The sequence below is a fragment of the Pholcus phalangioides genome, unplaced genomic scaffold (assembly GCF_987345545.1).
Source record: "Pholcus phalangioides strain wild (caught in Gottingen) unplaced genomic scaffold, Ppha-v1.0 ptg000016l_1, whole genome shotgun sequence".
In the NCBI taxonomy this organism is placed as follows: domain Eukaryota; kingdom Metazoa; phylum Arthropoda; class Arachnida; order Araneae; family Pholcidae; genus Pholcus; species Pholcus phalangioides.
Genome location: NW_028301609.1, coordinates 5,404,185 through 5,423,995, shown reverse-complemented (window position 1 = coordinate 5,423,995; position 19,811 = coordinate 5,404,185). Strand labels below are relative to the sequence as shown.

At 36.1% G+C, this 19,811-nt stretch overlaps 2 protein-coding genes across 2 annotated transcripts in view; one reads left to right on the top strand and one right to left on the bottom strand.

The window, feature by feature from the left end:
* LOC149074920 (U4/U6.U5 tri-snRNP-associated protein 1) overlaps positions 1 to 3,659 on the bottom strand; it is a 39,252-nt gene extending 35,593 nt beyond the window's left edge. The window contains exons 1-3 of the mRNA XM_089245868.1: positions 2,905 to 3,659; positions 1,463 to 1,532; positions 29 to 84 (exon numbers count right to left, since the gene is read on the bottom strand). Of these exons, the coding sequence (XP_089101994.1) occupies positions 29 to 84; positions 1,463 to 1,532; positions 2,905 to 3,526 (748 nt within the window). The 5' untranslated portion in view covers positions 3,527 to 3,659. The remainder of the gene's footprint in view (positions 1 to 28; positions 85 to 1,462; positions 1,533 to 2,904) is intronic.
* Positions 3,660 to 12,465: 8,806 nt separating this feature from the next.
* On the top strand, positions 12,466 to 19,590 carry lute (BTB/POZ domain containing protein 3 lute). The gene is made up of 3 exons (XM_089245867.1): positions 12,466 to 12,869; positions 14,806 to 15,220; positions 18,263 to 19,590. Exons 1-3 carry the CDS (start codon positions 12,800 to 12,802, stop codon positions 19,308 to 19,310), a joined length of 1,533 nt encoding a protein of 510 aa, XP_089101993.1. The 5' UTR covers positions 12,466 to 12,799; the 3' UTR covers positions 19,311 to 19,590.
* The last annotated feature ends 221 nt before the right edge of the window (positions 19,591 to 19,811 follow it).

The window sequence follows — 19,811 nt, the reverse complement described above, 5'->3', positions numbered from 1 at the left end:
TAGTAATGATGAGAGTAATGAAACTCACCAGGTATTTGACTGCTGACATCCAATGGCTTCAAACCCAACTTGGCACGCAATTTGCTGGAGAAAATAATTGAAAAGTTAACACCATATAGAAAGAAAACAAGCTTATCATGCATATGATCAGTAAATCATGTTTTTATATGAATGATAGCTTAATAAACAATCATTTCCAAGAATTATTAATAAGGATAAAATAGTATCCCACTTCTGATAATGAATTTCTCTCACACTCAGGGGCGTCAGAAGTGTTTGAAACCTGTGTCCTTATTCTGAGCTTTATATAGTAAATTCAGATTTCTGAATCATAACCATCTGGTAAGAATGCCTTTGAAATTTTCCTGTCATAAATACCTATTTCAACATAGTATTAAGTCTATTACTGAATTTCAGAGAACATAATCTGTAAAACTTGGATATTTTCAGCATTCACAACAAAATCTTTCTTTTTAATCTCTCAGTATTAATTATCAGAAAGCACAAACCTCCCCTCCTACTCCAGCCTCATTTAAACATGAACAAGTGATCTGAGAGATAGGGAGCTTGGTGTTACCATGCATTAATTTTGCTTTGACCGGATGGTATTAAACATGAATGATTTTGTTTCTGATGAACGCAGCCCATGTTGGAAAAGCAAAGGATTTATAAACGATAACTGCAATACAAATACCCATGGCCTCTTTATTTTACAAACATATTTAGCATTCCATTAAATTAAATTGACCAGTTGCGCCCCCCCCCCCCCCCCCACAGTGACGTGTGATAGATGTGGCCACACAGAGTCCCAGGCTTTAAGAAATCCCACATACTTATATGTGGTAATACGAAATGTTTTTTTACAACAGAACAACGCAGCTATATTTCAACTATAAAAAATATAATTATTGCTTCCCAAACAATACAACAAATAAACAACAATTATTCATAACTAGGAGTTCCAAAGATCATTTTTTCTACGGGCTCCGTATCTGGTAATGGTGGCCCTGGAATTAGCCTAATCATGATGGTCCACTAACATCTTGTTTTGGGCTTGAAATCAATTCAGCTTAACATAATACAGTTATTATATAATACAATTAACAACAAGTAGACGGATTAAGTGCACCCAATTTTTCAGAGTCTTTGGACCCTAAATAACTAAAATTTTTATTTTTCTTCCTTCCATAAATTATAAATGACAATTTTAGACATTTTTAGTGCCTTTTCTCCTGCCTATTTCAACAATTTTTAGTGCCTAAACTTCCAGGCTCAACTATCAACTATAATTTGAATTTTTTAAGTGGATTGAAACAGTTCCTTTTCTTCCGATGTGACCCAGAAACTAAAAAGATTGGACACCCATGTGCTAGACTTTTCATCATGATCTATGGCTAAAACAGAATAAAAAAACACAAACAATCATTTGCATTCATGTGCAAGCTAGAAAGAATATAATTACTTTGTTTCAGAAATGCTGAGAGACAAATGGCTTTGTCCACTTTCTTCAATTTCTCCTTCATCCAAGTCCTCTGTAACAGAACAAAGAAAAATTTAATTATAGTTGTAAAAGGTGAAAATTAATGGTCACCACTTGCCATGCGATCACTGAACATAGGAGAGGGGAGACATTCAGTATAGTCACCACTTGTTTTCTTTGTTTTTGTTTACATTCATATTTACATTATGGAATTCTTTATTATTAATTGTTCAATAAGGTTTTTTTGTGTTTTAATCAAACCCAGAGGTTTTTTATTTGCCCTTACCATTGTATTATTTGAAAGAGTCCGGGTTTATATTATTTTCTATCCTTTATCTGGTACAGGGGGTTAACTTTTTCATCTTTATCCCTTATGTAGTCTAAGAATGTTTTTGGTTGTTCGTTTTTTTATAATTTTTTCATTTTAACAGCCATAGTGCTATCCCTTATTTGAGATTTTTTTTCTTTGGCAAGAAAGATGTCCAAAAGCATGACTTCATTTCCCTTTGGGTGACTTCTTTCATAAAGGAAAAAAATCCCTTTTTCGCAAAAAGATTTCAAAAAAGGGATTATAGCAGAGCTGGATAAATCCCAGGTGACTAAAAAAATTGGAATTTGGGCCTAATAATTTTTATGTACGATAACTTAATTGAAGTTTGTGTGCAGTACAACATATCGAAAATTATATAAGCATTTAAAGGGAGCCCCCGAGTCCTACACAAGTAAAAAATACACCATTGTGAATCACTCTTAGTTGGGGGAAATATTGCTTGGCATGTACGAAATTGTGCTGGTGCCTGAATGTTTTTTTTAGTTAGTAAAGTCCTGGATTATACCTGTTTCATATTTCCCTAGAAAACCGTCAAAAAGCATGATCTTTTCACTCTAGGCAACTTTTCATCATCTTGTAGACATTTCTCTTACTAAAGATATAATATAGATGTTCCGAATGTTGTTTTGGTTGTTTTTTGTCATTTTGACAGCTACAATACTACAGCCGTTCCCATGGCCCCCACATCCAGCAGTAGGGCCCATAGGATGGGATCTTTCGCGGGGCCCCATCCTGGTCAGACTTCTCATGGACCCTTCTATAGTTCATGTATAGTGCGAAAAAGCAAAAAATGATGAGAATTGTCCCGGGCCCTGTCAGCCCTGGCCTTGTGGAGGCCATGACCGTTCCTTGCATTTTAACAGCCATAGTATTATCCCTTTTTTGGCAATGTGTTGGCAACTTTTTTTTTTCTTTGACAAGAAAGGCATCCGAAAGATTGATTCCATTTCTCTCTCGGAGACTTCTCATCATGCTTTCGAGCATTTTTTCTGGCAAAAAAAATGATTATACTAAAGCTATTCTCCCAATCACCTATTAAATCATCCAAGAAACGTAATTGTATTTGATCAAGGGGGAAAAAAAGGGCATGTACCTGCGTCACCAGTTTCAAACGCTTCTTCTTTCACACCATAGGACGAGCTCTCTCCAAAATCCCTCCTCCTCTCATCTTCACTGGGTTCTTTAGAGGGTCTCCCTTCATTGACCAAGTCCAAACCAGGCACATAGTCATACCTAGACCCAAAAGGTTCTGGCACAGCACTGGATTTTTGATCCCTACCAGTTATCCGCTCGACATTACGGATGACGTCCTCAGCCGACAATTTTTTCGCCGCGTGCCTCCTTTCTGTGAAATCGGGATTCTCGGACAACTTGGAATCCAGCAGCTCGTCGATGTCGAAGTCCTCATCCTCTTGGTAGCTGGTGGGACCAACCGATTCCTGCGATTCGTGGCCCACATCACCGCCGCTCTTAGAACTCGACGCTTGGACCACTCTCGTCTGGCTGTCGGAATCTTCCTTAGAAAAGTATTTCGCGTCGTCTTCGTACCTTTTCTTCTCGACGCGATACTCCCCGTCATCCTCATAGCGCTCACGGCTATGGCGCCTTTCCCGACTCGACTTATGGCTTCGGTGATGACCATTTCTTTCCCGCGACCGGTCCCTCTTGTGCTTCTTTCTTTCACGCTTCTCTTTCTTTTTCTTTGAAGAACCCATTTAAGATTTATCGTTCAAAACAATTTAATATAATCTTTATGATTCAATATTGTGTTGGGGTTAAAAACATCTACATCAAGCGTGAGAAACTATTTATATAGGGATCAACAATTTTTTTGACCCTTCGCTCCCTCTAGTTATCATGGTTGGTGGAAATAAAAATGAAATTAAAATTAATATAATTTAATAAATTAATATGTTTGTGTGTTTTGAAATTTTATGAATTTAAAAAATTTTTGATAGTGCTTTTCGACTCGGCGTCATTCAGGCCGGTATTACACTATAAAAGTTTGGTAAAGCAAGTCCTTTTATAAAACTTGAAAAAAGCAGCCAATAAAGTCACCGATTGCATTTTCTAGAATGCAACCAATAACCTTATTGGTTAAATTTTTCAAGTTTTATAAAAGGGATTTTATCGAACTTTTACAGTGTAATACCGGCCTTACACGTGAAATTTGATATGCAATATGATGTGACCATATAATTTACATATTTGACTGGACATTTGTAGATGAACACAATAATTGTTACTTACAATTTATATATCACAGTTTTTAAACATGGATATTATTCCACACATACGTTTTGTCGTGTTTAATGGGTTATATTCTTTGAAATGCATTTTAATGTGCAAACATTGCAACTTTTATTGCCATCTATTGACAGACCGGAAAATATATGAAAAAATTTAATCAATAATAGAACATCTGCTGTAATTACGTATTCATAAACACTGAGTTATAAGTATAAGAAACTCATCTGGTGTCGTCGTCGAAAAATAGATGGCAGTAAACCCTTCATCCAGGAAATATTTTTTACAGTGGCCAAAATTTGATCAAAATCGTAGTTTCCAAGAGCAATTTCATTTTCAATAAGTCAAGACCAACCATATTCACATTCGTAAAGTCGGGTTTTCCTAGGGATATGTTTTTTGCGCAGCGTGTACCGAATTCAACCATTTCGCGCTGGCGAAAACGTGTTACATGATTACGTTACGCGTTTGTGTTTTCCTAGCGTCAGATCAGGACGGCTATATTATAGTAAAGTCGAATCCCGTTTCAACGAATACCGTTATAGCGAAAATCTCGTTTTAACGAACACTTTTCTAATCCCCAAAATAAGTTTACATACGAACAATGCTAGGTAACCTGGAATTCCTTTATAACGAAAATTCGTTTTAACGAAGTGATTCCTCCGTTTTCTTGACGTTCGTTATAACGGGATTTGACTGTATATGGCCTTGACATCAGCTATTTCGTCGTCTGCATGCTCCGGTTTGAAGAGAAGGAAAGACAACACACACAAGAGTGAAGAGAAAAACATTGGCAAAACGCGCGGCGCATGACGCATTTGACTCCTCCAGAAGCAGTCCGCCAATCACACCCGACGTAAAGTGCCGTCGTGAGCCGTATTACGCTCTGTAGGAAAAGAGTCATGCTGCTTTTCTTATTGGTGAGTGGACGGCGTGTCGAACTGGGCGAATCACGTTGTGCGCGGCATAGGAAACTCTGCACCTTAGAAAACCCGGCTTTATATTACTGAAGAGAGTATGACGTCAGCGGTCCCCACCTTGGTAATAGAACTCCTTAATACACGTATATGAGTATATGAAGGCGTCTTACTTGGTAGTGCTGAGAACGTTGTCCCCAACGTCATTCGTCGGAAGATCGCGTGAATCGGTGAAAACAAACACAATCCCCCGTTATTTTCTTATGGCACCCACAGGAATTTAAAACAATAAATGCAAGAAATAATTGCAGCATCGATATGATAATTCCAGAATTAATGAAAGAAAATATTCTAGAATTAATATAAGAGATAATTTCAGCATTGATAAAAGTGATAATTCCAAAATTAATGAAAGATAATTTCACCATTGATAAAAGTGATAACTCCAAAATTAACGAAAGAGATAATTTCAGCATTAATGAAAGAGATAATAGTAAAATTAATGAAAGAGATAATAGTAAAATTAATGAAAGAGATAATAGTAAAATTAATGGAAGAGATAATAGTAAAATTAATGAAAGAGATAATAGTAAAATTAATGAAAGAGATAATAGTAAAATTAATGAAAGAGATAATAGTAAAATTAATGGAAGAGATAATAGTAAAATTAATGGAAGAGATAATAGTAAAATTAATGAAAGATAATTCCAAAATTAATGAAAGAGACAATTCCAGCATTAACAAAATAAATAACTTCAGCATAAACAAAATAAATAACTTCAGCATTAATGAAAAATAATTTCAGCATAAATGAAAGAAACAAATCCTGAAGTAATGAAAGCAATTATTCCAGAAGTAATGAAAGCAATTATTCCAGAAGTAATGAAAGCAATTATTCCAGAAGTAATGAAAGCAATTATTCCAGAAGTAATGAAAGCAATTATTCCAGAAGTAATGAAAGCAATTATTCCAGAAGTAATGAAAGCAATTATTCCAGAAGTAATGAAAGAAATAATAATTAATAAAGGAAATAAAATAATAAAGGAAATAATTCCAGAATTAATGAAGGAACATATCAGAATTAATGAAGGAAAATCCAGAATTGATGAAAGAAATGATTGCAGTATTAATGAAATAAATAATTTAATCTTTTTTTCACCTTTAGATGAGTTCTCTATCGTTTTTTTAATCTTTAAAACCCAATATTTAGAGACCGAACTGTACATTTCTATGGGCAAATTGCCAGGCGGAAACTTTGTTTTCACCGAATCACCTGATTTTCTTGCATTTGATGTTTCCGTCGCGGCGGCTGGATGCTCCCTCCAGTAATATAAGCTCACTGAGCTCAGTGTATAAGCTCGATGCAAGCCTCAGAATCTCTGTCGTCTGCTTCTTTCCAGGTTACTTGTTTTGGACGTCTCCTTGTGTCCTGAAAAAATACTGAACTGAAAGTTCAAACTGCAAGTTCTGTTTGTGAGCTGAGCTTGTAGGGAACCGACTTCTTGTCTGTCGTCTGCTCATTAGGAGGGTCTTTGTTTTGTATGTCTCCTTATGCTCAAATAAAATAACCGAACTTTCAGTTTAAATTTCTAGTTCAGTTTATGAGCTTTGTTTATAAGGAACTGAGCGGAATAAAGGATATATTCTTTTACTTTAAACTTTATTATCACCACATGAGTCACTTTTAAATTTGACATTAGATGGCAGCACATTAGTGGAGTGTGGAAAATTCACTTTTTACGATCTTACCTGTCGTCTACTGTCGTCGTGTGGAGGTCCTTTGTTTTGAATGTTTCCTTGGAAGTTCGATCTTTCAGGTCAATGTAAAGCCAGGTTTCCCTAGGAATAGGTGTTTTGCTCCGCGTGAACCGAACAGTATAATTTTGCGTCGGCAGCAACGAGTTGCATAATCACGCTACGCGTTTGTGTTTTCCTAGCGCGACGCATCAGATCAGAACGGCTATTTTACGGATATGGAATTGGCATCAGCTACTCTGTCGCTTGCATGCTCCGGTTTGAAGGGGAGGGAAAGAAACACACAAGAGTGAAGCAAACATCGGCAGAACGCGCGGCACACGACGCATTTGACTCCTCCAGAAGCAGTCCGCCAATCACACCTGACGTAAAGTGCCATCGTGTGTCGTATTACGCTCTGTAGGAAAACAGTCAAGCTGCTTTTCTTATTGGTGAGTGGATCGTGTGTCGCGCTGGGCGAATCACGTTGCGTGCGGCACAGAAAACCTGCTCCTAGGAAAACCCGGCTTAATGTGCATAAACTACAGTGAGCTACAAGCACTGAGCTATAAGTAAGTGCTTGTAGCTTATAGCTCACTGATTTATAAGTAAACTTTACTTACAACTCAGTGCTTGTCGGTTATCTTGATAACCATTGGCCAGTATTTCAGGCTGAAATTTTTTTTGCTAGAGTGTTGCATCAATAGCAACATGTATCAGTAATATCATCAAGAACAATGGATCAGTGCACGAGTGAAAGTTCAATGTGTGGGCTACCATGTTTGTTGATATTGTGTTTTTTGTTTTGTTCTTGTACGAAATGTACAACTCCACGACGGCATTTATTTTTATCAGTTGTTGTCACTGAGCTATAAGTAAAGTACTTATAGCTCAGTGGTTGTTGTCTACACGTGCCAGAGACGAGGCACGTTGGTATCTCGGGTCGCGAAAACGATTCTCATGTCGTAAATTATTAAAAATGCTTAATGTAATCAAAACTTAAATTTATACTTCTGATTCTTCTGGAGTCGTCTATATGTCTTACAATATATAAAAATTCGGATTGCTTTGGTCATGGATAGGGTGACCATACGTCCCGTATTTCCCGGGACAGTCCCGGTATTTTCTGTATTTTTGGTCGTCCCGACTTTTTCGCAAAAGTGTCCCGGTTTTTCCCGTATTTTATACCTCGCTTACTTGAATTTTTATTCTTTATTGAAGTCAAAGATTGAAATTATTTTTCATTTAATGAACTATATTATGATAATTACAACTATAAATGAGAATATTTATCTCCCACATTTGTCTCGGTGAACGTCTTTTTCGTGAAATTCATTTTAATCCACTGCAATTTGCAGTAACGTTTCATTTCCCACCATTGTGATTTTGCTGTAATTTTAACAATATTTGGCAACTTTGCTCTGTTTTGGCGTCATTTTTGGCGATAATTGGCGATGTCCCGTATTTGGAATCTCAATGTCCCGTATTTCTCTCGAGGAAATATGGTCAGCCTAGTCATGGATGAGAAAATATCCTCTGTCATGGATTTGCTGCCATCTGTGGTTCAGAAATAATACTACTGTGTAGTTTTTCGTTTGCTTTCAAATAACATAGCAACATCAACTCGAAAAGTACCAGTCTATTTTTCCGGGAAGCATATTTCGCAAATGCACCGTTATTCAGCGATTACATGATTCTTTTCATATTTTTTTCCACACAGCCAATCACGTTGCTTCAGCATCTACGATAATTTGCGTAACTCTACGATATCTTTATTTTCGTATCTAATCACGGAACAGTGGGAGCAAACAAGGTAAACGTTTCCACTGATGCTCCGCGAGGCATTTCATATGTGCAATCGCGCTATTTTCGATGTTATAAAAACGATTTTATTTTTTAAACCAACAAACTTAAATATTCAAACAGTTAAAGGAGGATAACGACTTCAAATTTCTGAAAATGATAGAAAATTTTTGTAAATTTTGGTAAAAATTTCTCCAATTTATCAATACATTTTTCGATAGCAAATCGACTAAAAATAAACCAATAAAAATTATAGTATGAAAAAATATATCGTGCATGTTAATAATCGTAAACAACTATGAAATATATTTAATCTATTTAAATATCAGAACTTCAGAAGATTAAAGATACGCTAAAATAATTACATTTTTTAGAACATTATTATTGGTCTTAATACTTTTTTCTACATATTTTTTGTTATAATATTTATTTGATTTATTATAATACTAAAGTGTTAAGATTCGGCAAAATATAAATACATTATAAATTCGGTACAAACTGAAATATTCAAACGGCTAAAGGGGCGGATCACGAAAATCATGGCAAATTTTGTAAAATATTTCTCCAATTTATGAATGCATTTTTCGATAGCAAATCGACTAAAAATAAATAAAAATTATAGTATAAAAATATATATAGAACGTGCGTTAATTAGTCGCAAACAGCTGTAAAATAATTAAAAATCGGAACTTAGGAAAAGAAAAGACTAAAAGACAACTACGTTTTTTTATAACATTATTGTTGTTAATTTCTTCTACATGCTTTTGTTATAATATATTTAACTGATTTATAATACTTGTATTTTAAGAATCCGCAAAATATATTGTAAAATGTATTGCATGAGTAGAGAATTGAAATCATTTCTGGCAAGGAGTGGAAAAAAAAATGCAAAGCCTATCACGAGCTGGCCTTCAGGTTCACGGCCCGATACACTGTCACCTACACCAGGGGTTCTCAACCTTTTTTTCTCCATGGCCACCTTTCAACCATTTCTCATTCCTGTGGCCCCCCTTGCGAACATGAATAATTTTCTACTTCCCCCCCCCCCGTTTTCCCATTAGAAGATAATTATTAAAAAATTGCCTGAAGTATAAATATTTTTTAATTTAATTTGATTAATTTTTAATTTATGAAAATAACGAAAAAGCAGAATAAACGTAATAGAATACAGTAAAAATATAAAAAACCCCTTGGGGTCACAAAGTGTCTGTATCATCGTAATGTTACTTTTTGTGAAGTTTATTGTTTTGTGTTTTTCTCAGTTTGATTTGTATGCTTTATGTGTTGTGTCAGTCCAATTTAAAAAATATATATTTTCAATCAATGCAAACTCTGCGCTTGAAGACGGCACAATGTCATCAAGTTACTGTACTGGATGAAATTTTTATTATTTCCAAATTAGTTTTTTTTGTGTAAAATATTATGGTTTCATTGAGAAATGTCAGTTGTAGTTTCCAAAATACGCATTCTTGTAATGATAAAAATCGCAAAAAGTGGTAGCAAGCAGGTCTGTTAATTTTATTCTCTTCGTGCGGATAAAAGTAGTAATGAGGGAATAGCCACACAAATGAATCACAATTGGAAAGTTCAACCTTCCACATCGTTTTCAACAATAATACATACTGAAGGATATAGGTTCATGTTGTAGCCCTACTATGACTTTTAAAAAAGGAACTAAAATACGTGTGAAAACTGTTTAAATATTTGTTTGAACCATTCATTCCAGAGAAATCATGTACGCAGTGACAAAACTGTTCGTGTGAACATAATAATGATTCATTATCAGGATTTCAAGCCCATCGGAAAATATAAATAATCAGATTTTCAAATAAGAAAATTATCAGTTTGTTGACTTCAATTTCGATACGGTGAAAATCTGATATTTCGTTGGATGACAAGCTGCCGTCAAGTGGCTTTTTGGTTCGTAATATGGCCGCTCTCTCGCAGGCGAACGAAGCAACGTGCGTGTTGGCTTAAACACAACACAATATTTCACATAACAGTCCGTACTATATTTCATATACAGGGCGCATAGGTAACGGGGCATATGGCATTTTACTGGCGCACCATTGGTCCTAGAGGCATACTTCCAGTTGGAAAAAGTACCCGAATAATGTGTAGTACTCAGATATTTGATTCGTGTTGCCAGGAGTTACATAGTTATTAAAATAAAAATGTTAACTTTTTATGCGGACACCCTGTGCACCAAAACTCAATTGGAAAGTTGTTTCCTGGTCTCCAACACAAAAAATCAACGTGTCTAAGTTCAAATTTTCACTGAGATATTCGAAGAATGTTGGAAAAAAACAGCATTAAATGAGGGGAAACCATTTTACCAGCATTGACTGCTGTTTTTTCCAAAATTTCTTCAACTTTTCGAATTCGCATATCTCGGTGAATATTGCATACAGAAACGTGAAATTATTTTAGTTGGCATCGGGAAAGACAGAGCAACAACTTCTTAATTGGGTTCTTTGGCACACGGGGGCGGTATAAAAAGTTTTTTTATTTTATAGCTATACAACCCCTTACAACATGAATGACATATCTGAGTTGGACACGTGATTTGGGTACTTCTTCTAGTTGGGTATGTCTCTAAGACTAATGGCTCACCAGTCAAGTGTCATACGCCCTGTTACCCATGCAGCTTCCAAATATCCATCAGACCACTCAGTGCTGGCTGATGATAGCTTTATGCTAAACTAGATGGCTATCCGTCTGTAATTGACATGAACCACTTTTTTTATTTCCTTCCTCATGTTAATGTTACTTGAATGGGGAAAAATTACGAAAAATATATTCTATGCGTTTTGTTTGAAATTAAATTTTTTTAGTCAGAGTAACTAAAGAAATTTAATGTCACAATTTAGCCGTGGCTCCCCTCTTCAAGATTTTCATCCGTGCCCCCCCCCCCCTGAAATATCCTAGGGCCCCTGGTTGAGAACCACTGACCTACACCATTTTAGCTGATGGAAAACGTTCTAAAAAAACAGTTCATCCCCAAAAGTAAAATTTTTTTCGAAATGTATTACTCCCTTATCACTCGCTATCATTAACACCACACACAGAATTTTAATCCTTCCCTTACACGAATTATAATGAATGATTTTATTTGGCATACAGCGTGTTATTTCAGAATACACTCCAGTGATTACATAACGAGGCCACCTTGTGGCCGAAAGCACAACAGATCGTACGATATTAAAGTAGTGGGAATTATCGTAAACCAAGAAGAGACGCGATTGGTTGAAATCGTGTAATCGCGGAATAGCGATGCATTTACGAAATTAGCTTCCGAGAAACATACGAGGATTTAGGAATTTCAACTACGGGGAACAATTGCCATTTGTCGCCGAAGGTGAACAAAATCGCTAATCATGGTGGAAATACCTGAACAATTGCCAAATGGCAGAAAACAAAGCGCGGATGTGGTGGTCTTCCCTCTCACTCGGAAGTTGAGGCAGGGCCGTCTCTATTCCACCGGTAGAATTCAAGACGGCCTTGGTTGAGGGCATGATGATGTCAAGAAATGCAAAATATTTCGGTCACCTGTACATCCACCTCCGTATCTCAGCCCATACATTGTAGGTGGGAAATATTTCGGTTGAAAAATTAATTTAATCAACAATTTCATTACATGATGTGGATATTAAAAACAGTTAAAGACATCTACTCTCGAGCGCCCACCGCCGTGGGAAGGCAGAACTGAAGCGTTCCGCAGAGAAAGATCTTTCTTATTATATATATGTGGGTCGATGAAGTCATCACGGTGGACCGATGTTGCGAGCATCCGATTTGCATACCGGGTCGCAACGGAGGTACAATGTCCCGTATTTTCAGTTGTTCCAGATTCTCGGAAAAATATGGTAATGGGCAAAGACATCAAAAGGCGACGTCATCACGGCTGTCGGTAGTTTTAATGGATAAAAGGCGTGTCGAAACGCAAGGGTACTTCCTTGTTGCATGTGTTTTCCTCGTTCGTACAATGTACTGGTTGTGGTCCAAGTTTTTATGTGGTGATTTAGTGCGTTTTTATTGTTATCGCTGAAATATGTCAACATTTTCGTAGTACCACGGACGGCGCAGTAAAGTGCATTTGTATCCACTGCGAAAATAATAAATGAAATAAAGCGTCCAAGTAGTGTTTGGCACCCTGAAAGGACTTCAGTTGACCCTTGGCTGTGGACGACGTCTCAATGGCGGAGGAGGAGGACTAAAAAAAAAATAATAAAAAAACTGGTTTACATGCTACATTGAAGTGTATACTTTAGAAATATCGTGTTTGCAATGTCTGCAAGAACTAATAAAAGACGCGAAGAAACGAATTGCGCACATTTGAATAAGAATTGGATGTTTGGTACGTAAATTAGTTCATTGCGCTTTTATAAAAATATTTAAATATTTATTTGTTAATTTGAGCGCGTATATATTGATGGTAGGGTGAAAAATATTTGTATAAACGCTGTAATTAATTTTTAGTTGTATTGCGTAACTTGGTTATTACGAATCCGTTAATGTATTTAAATATATATAATATATATATTTTTTACTAAATTAATATTTTTAATTGCGCTGTTTATCCGTGTTATAGCAGTGGTTCCCAACCTGTGGTACGTGTACCCTCTCAGGGTGCGGGGTGGATTATTCTGAGTTATGTAAACAAATTTGAAAAAAATGAGAAGTATTAAAAATAAAACCATATTATGGCAATTTGTTCACGCAAAGCAATATACAAATTTAAAAGCGATATACAGTAGCCGCTTGTTATAAGCACCAGGGCATGACAATTCGGGTTGATTTTCCCTAGTGGGTCCATGCGCCAAACGTAAAAATGAACTTACAGTGGTATAGGTTGAATGTTTTTCTTGTCCAGCTTTATGTAGATCAAGGATAAACGTGATAATAATGGCAAATGTGTAGTTTCATGTGGGAAAGATGTTTTATAGTAAAAGTCACTTTTTTCCCTTAATTGGTGCCTTTTTCTTTGGGGGCAATTTTTAAGGTGATGCATGCTATCATATGATTTATTAATCTATGTATGTGTATGTATATATCAGTTTTTTAGAAAAATGTATTTAACCTTTGCGGAACAGCTGTCATTTGGTCTGCCACTTGGCGACTTTTTTATCTACGCCAAACATGCCCGACTAAAAGTTGCCAAGACTTTGACACAACGGGTGCTGAAAAAAATCGCAGCATAAAAAAATAAAAATAATAGTAACATAAAAACTGTAAAAATACTGATTTCTGGGTTATGTGAAAATACTTTCACATCTGTTTTGGGGGAATTATCAACATATATACAAACAAAACCAACATGGCTGGAAAGCCTATAGTCATATAAATGGATATTTGAACTCGGGATATTTTGTAATAGTCCCATTTTATATCCCTAATTATCTCCACAAAGGTATTGAAAATATAATTTTTTCCTTCGCATGACAGCTGGGAACAAAAAAATACCAAATAAAATTTGAAATCTCCCTGCCTATTATATTCTGACAGCGAGGCCTTGATGTGTCACCAGGTACTTCCAATAGTGTTTGTATGATATCCTGTGATGGAGTCAACAAACTCAACGCTATGGTTCACTTTCAGATGGCCGTAGTCTTTATCCCCTAGATAAGTTTTCCAACAATCTTAATAAATCTTTATACAACAACCCAGCACCAATGTAGGACCGGAGGAAAAACTGCCAGACTTCTGATAAGGAATTCCCTCCTAAAAAAAGTCACCAAGGAAATAAAGGGTTATACTATAGCTGTTCTGCGAGATTAGTTTTATCCCTTTTTAGTATAATCCCAAATTAGTTCATAGTATAATTCCTTTTTCGTGATGTGTTGGGAACTTTTTCTTTGGGCGAAAAACATTGGAAAGCGTGACGAGAAGTCTACAAAAGTAGAATAGTCATGTTTTCAGATGTCTTTCTTGTCGAAGAAAAATCGCCAACACATCACCAAAAGTAGGATAAGAAATGAATGAGCAATAACAAACAAAACATTCTAGATTAAATAAGGGATCAAGATTGAAAATAAGACATCCTTAGACCAGATACGGGATTGAAGACAATAAAAACCCAGAGAGCCTATCTTTGGTTTAATGCACAACCTGAGGGAGAATCTAAGTGCATTCCTGGGCGAACAACTTCCAAATAACATATCCCAACAAAAAAAAAACTGGTTTTGCCAAATTTAGGTGTTATCAAGTAAATAAGCAGTGTACTTTGAGACATAGCGTAATGTTATGACCACTATGATAGTTTTTCTTCTCTAGACTGAAACTTTCTATTCTAGGTTTGGGAAACCTCCAAACCATACCAGCGAACTTACCTCTTCAATATTCGCCACCGTCTCTGAGCCCACTTCCCAGCCCTACCCTAAAAACCTCCGTCTCAAGCAGCAGTCCAAGCCCAGCTTCGGGCAGCAGCACTTGTAGCACCAGCCCGAGCAGCACCTCTGATCCAAACTGGCAGTCGAACCATGCTAGTGTCCGTGAAAGGAATGCAGCCATGTTCAACAACGAACTGATGAGTGACGTTCATTTCTTGGTGGGTCCTAAAGGTAGTGCTCAAAGGATTCCAGCTCACAAGTACGTGATAGCGACTGGCAGTTCTGTATTTTACGCAATGTTCTATGGTGGCTTAGCCGATGAGAAGGCGGAGATTGAAATCCCTGATGTTGAGCCAGCCGCTTTCTTGACTCTTCTGAGGTAAGTTATTTTTTACCTGTTATATTATCAGGTGTGTGCACTTTGAAGTAGGGTACATATATTTTCTCTTTGATCAATTAATTTGAAAGTACAGTGAAAACTCATTACAATGACACTCGATATGATAAATTCCTCTACAACGATATTTTTTCAGACTTTGTTTGGAATTGCCTATAGTCCAATGTTAAACTACTCGATACAACAATATCCTTTAATACAATGAATCCCCCAACAATTTTTTTGAAAAATGGTTGCAACAATATTCTCAATTTTTTTGCTCATTCGTTTTGAATTTTTTTACGTCACTTTTTTTTGGTTCTCAAGGCATAATAATGTTGGTGAATTTTTCTCCACAGGATCACTGAAACTGCTAAAGAAGTTATTGCTACTTTTTGTGTAAGACACAAAAGTGCAAACAATTTCACAAGGGCAATGCATGCAACTGAATTTTAATAATCAACTAATGAATTATAATTTTTCAATGTGAATAAATGCATAAAAGCACATTTTCTGATGGTACTAACGATGCTGATTTGGAAAAGATTACAACTATAGCATAAATTTGGCGCATGGATGATAATATTGCTTCTCTATATAATAATCCTTCTGCAACTGTATTTTTTCTTGGTCCACAGAGTATCATTAGATCGAGGTTTCACTCTATAATGGTATTTAAAGTTCCATGTCATTCTTTCGTAAAACCATTTGTATGATTTCATACAGCTCTTGTATCAAATATATATTCATATAATGTATCAAATCAAGCTTTTCAAAGGTACCAATGAACTGAAAAGTTCAGGAAATGTATGAAATATCGGAGAAAAGTCAGGGAAATATTGCAAGTTCTTGATAAAAGTCTGGGGAAGGGATCAGAAAAGGGCAAAAACTGAACCTTGTGTATGAAAAACATTTGCAAGGTATGAACCACCATTTGATGGGTGCTTTGCAAAATCAGTATAACTGCAGTTATCTTACTCGTACAAGATGCGTTTTATAAGAACTTAGCGTAAAGTCATAAAAAAAACTGATAGGTACAGCAAAACATAATTTACTCTTTCACCAAAGTATCTTTCTTAAGATGATATGCAATGGTTCCCACATCATTCAATCTGCTTTTGAAATCAAGTGGGGAAGGCTTTTTCTGTACCAGGACGTTTTGCATTGTTCTGCAAGTCCTTGGCTGACTGGAAGTGTTCTGTGGTAAAAATTCATTTAGACTGTTATCTATGCAAAAAACCTCTTTTCCTAAAATTCTTCCAGGGATTTGTTCTGCAGTAGCACTGATTGTTCTGCGCCTTACGCCGCAGATTTCGGCATATTGATTTGGGATCTTGGTGAACCCTGACACAACTGAAATTTCTACCAGTTCATTGCTATTTCTCTGTATGAGTTGTCACAAACTTTCCAAAACTGAAATATATGTAAATGCAATATTAAAATTATGCCACAACCCCTTTACAGTCCGGTTCTTGTACCGGTTGATTTCTGGCTGTTTTTGATTACAAAGGAGAAGCTTGTGGGAGAATTATTAGTTATTTCAGCTATGTAGGCTGTAAGATAAAACCTTTTCTAATTGCTTTGAAAAGTGGATCGAATGTCAGGACCATTGCATACCATCTGGGGAAGATACTTTAGCAAAAGAATAGTTTTTTGCTGTACCCATATTTCTTGATTTATTATTTTTTTAAATGATATTACTCAGCATTTTTATGGAATATACATATAAGTTGCACAGGCAAGAAATGCTGGCGTAAAGATTTGCTTCAATCCCACAAAGAAGTATCCAGTATTGTTTCTTCTTTCGATCAAGCTGCAAATATCTCATTTAATGGAAAATAGGGAGTTTTTTTGCTAAAAACCCCCTATCTCCAAATGTGAACAGTTTCTCTAAAAAGCCTCGTAATTAAAAATTAGCACTTGCATGCTATTTGCGTAATTTATTTTTAAAACCTGTTGGGTTCACAACTTTGCTGTAAGGAATTTTTAGCAGAAACCAAAGCGAGAAAGATGTCTTTCAAAGATTTCTGGTACTAGATTCCCTCTTTTTTTATCATTCACAAATGCCGTGCAAAGAATGCAAGTAGCTCTTTAATTTTTTCCCCTTCCGTCTTTCAAACAGAGTAAATACCATACTTTAACGTGTATAAATAACTTCTTTTTGTTAAAAATTGAGTTTCAAAAATGGGAAGGGTTTCCGTATACGTGGATAGTATTGTCTTTTTCAAAAAATTGTAACATTCAGAAATTTATGAGAGCAGTTCATGAAATTCTCAATCTGAAAAGCCCAAATTAAAAGGTATGGCTGTTATTTGTATTTTCATTTTCTAAGAGGTTCTTCTTGAGCATATCAGCAGCAAAAAATATAAAAATATGTATTAAATGGATTTAATGTTTCATAAAGTGTCAGGTGTGGGTCTATGGGGGGGGGGGTGATTCCCCAAAGCAAAATATGCAATATTGCCCTCAATGCGAGAATTCAGATAATTTTCATAACTTCTATATGATAATGCATTTCGTCAATCCGTTGAAAATTGCCCATATCAACATTTTTGATTAAATAACAAATTCAAGAAAACGTTGACTAAAAAACGAGAAAAATCAGGACAAAAAAAGAAAACATTTTAACTGTCTTCTCTGAGCAAATACTGATCAAAATGCAGGGCCTATGGACACCACATATGAAACTATTTGTAAAATTGCCCCTCCCAACAATGAGCTCTAAATCTGCCCTTGTAAAGTATCAAATGATTCTGGGAATTGGCATCTATGTATTAATTAATTAAACTTGCTTTAATTTGATCAGGGAAACGGTCAAGCAGATTTTGCTGGGAAGTAAGCTTTTCTATTTGAAGTAAATGAGGATCTCTAGTTTATCTTGACCCCTGTGTTATTACTTGTATAAAAATCTTGTACAGTGTGCTAACGCAATTTCCAAAAATTTTGTGTACTCAGACTCGAACACGTAATAGAGTAAAAAAAAAAAATTAGAAGCTAATTCCAGTTTTTTAGTTGCCATAATGTATTTTTTCTTTTTTTCTGTAGGTACCTTTACTGTGACGATATAAATCTAGAGGCAGACACAGTGTTGTCAACACTTTATGTGGCTAAGAAATACCTTGTGCCTCACTTAGCCAGAGCATGCGTTTCCTATTTGGAGACGAGCCTTACAGCAAAAAATGCTTGTGTCCTTTTGAGCCAGAGTCGTCTCTTTGAGGAACCAGATCTTATGCAACGTTGCTGGGAAGTTATTGATGCTCAGGCGGAACTAGCGCTAATATCCGAAGGTTTCTCTGATATTGATTACTGCACATTGGAGTCAATTCTGTCCCGCGAGACTCTTATGATTAAGGAGTACACGCTTTTTCAGGCAGCTGTAAATTGGTCAATGGCTGAATGCATTCGTCAGGACCTGGAACTCACTCCAGAAAACAAGCGAAAAGTGCTTGGCAAGGCCATGCACTTGATACGCATCCCTACCATGACTTTGGAAGAGTATGCGAACGGTGCAGCCCAATCTGGCCTTCTCACTTTGCAAGAGACCAAAGACATCTTCTTGCATTACACAGCAAATAACAAGCCTCTTTTGCCTTTTCCAACCAAGCCAAGAGTCGGTCTGAAGACCCAGGTTTGTCACCGTTTCCAGTCATCAGCATATCGTAGCAACCAGTGGAGGTACCGTGGAAGATGTGACAGCATTCAGTTTTCTGTTGACAAACGCATTTTCATTGTTGGTTTTGGTTTGTATGGTTCCAGTAACGGAGCTGCAGACTATACCGTAAAGATAGAGTTGAAACGAATGGGTAACGTCCTCGCTGAGAATAAGACTCACTTTTACTCAGATGGGTCAAGCAATACATTTCACGTGTATTTCGAACATCCAATACTTGTAGAAGCTGACACATTCTACACTGCTTCTACAGTTCTGGACGGTGCTGAGTTAAGTTACTTTGGACAAGATGGGGTCAGCGAAATGACCGTTGGCTGCATCACATTTCAGTTTCAGTGTTCGTCTGACAGCACCAATGGAACAGGAGTCCAGGGTGGCCAGATACCGGAGCTTCTATTCTATGGACCAAGTCCAGAATCGTGACTGCAGCAGAGAAGAAGAGTATATAATCATTCGTTTTGGCGCAGGAAGTATGCCGCCACAAATATATATTCTTGTTTCCTATCTCTCTTATTCTCCTGCATGAAATGATTTTTTTAATATACATATATATACTTATTCTAATGACATTATATATATATAATTTTTGATTTTTTTTTTTTTTATTACTGTTGGGAATGATCCCAAGTGAAAAGCGTCATGCGGAAGCATTAAGTGTGAAATTATATAATAAAAGCATGTTTATATTAAAACCTGAAATATATTTGTTTTTTTTTATTTAGTTTTGTGCATGCATTTAGTTGCCATTAGTAAGCTTCTGTTCTGAGGCTGGCCTTTCCATTTCGCTGCATTATTATGATTCCATCGTTGAAAACTTTTTGCTTTTAAAAAAAAGTAACAAAACCAACACGCATTTAAGTTTCTTAATCAATTTTGTCATAAGATAATTTGATATTTAGATTAAGGCATCATGGGGTAAAAAAA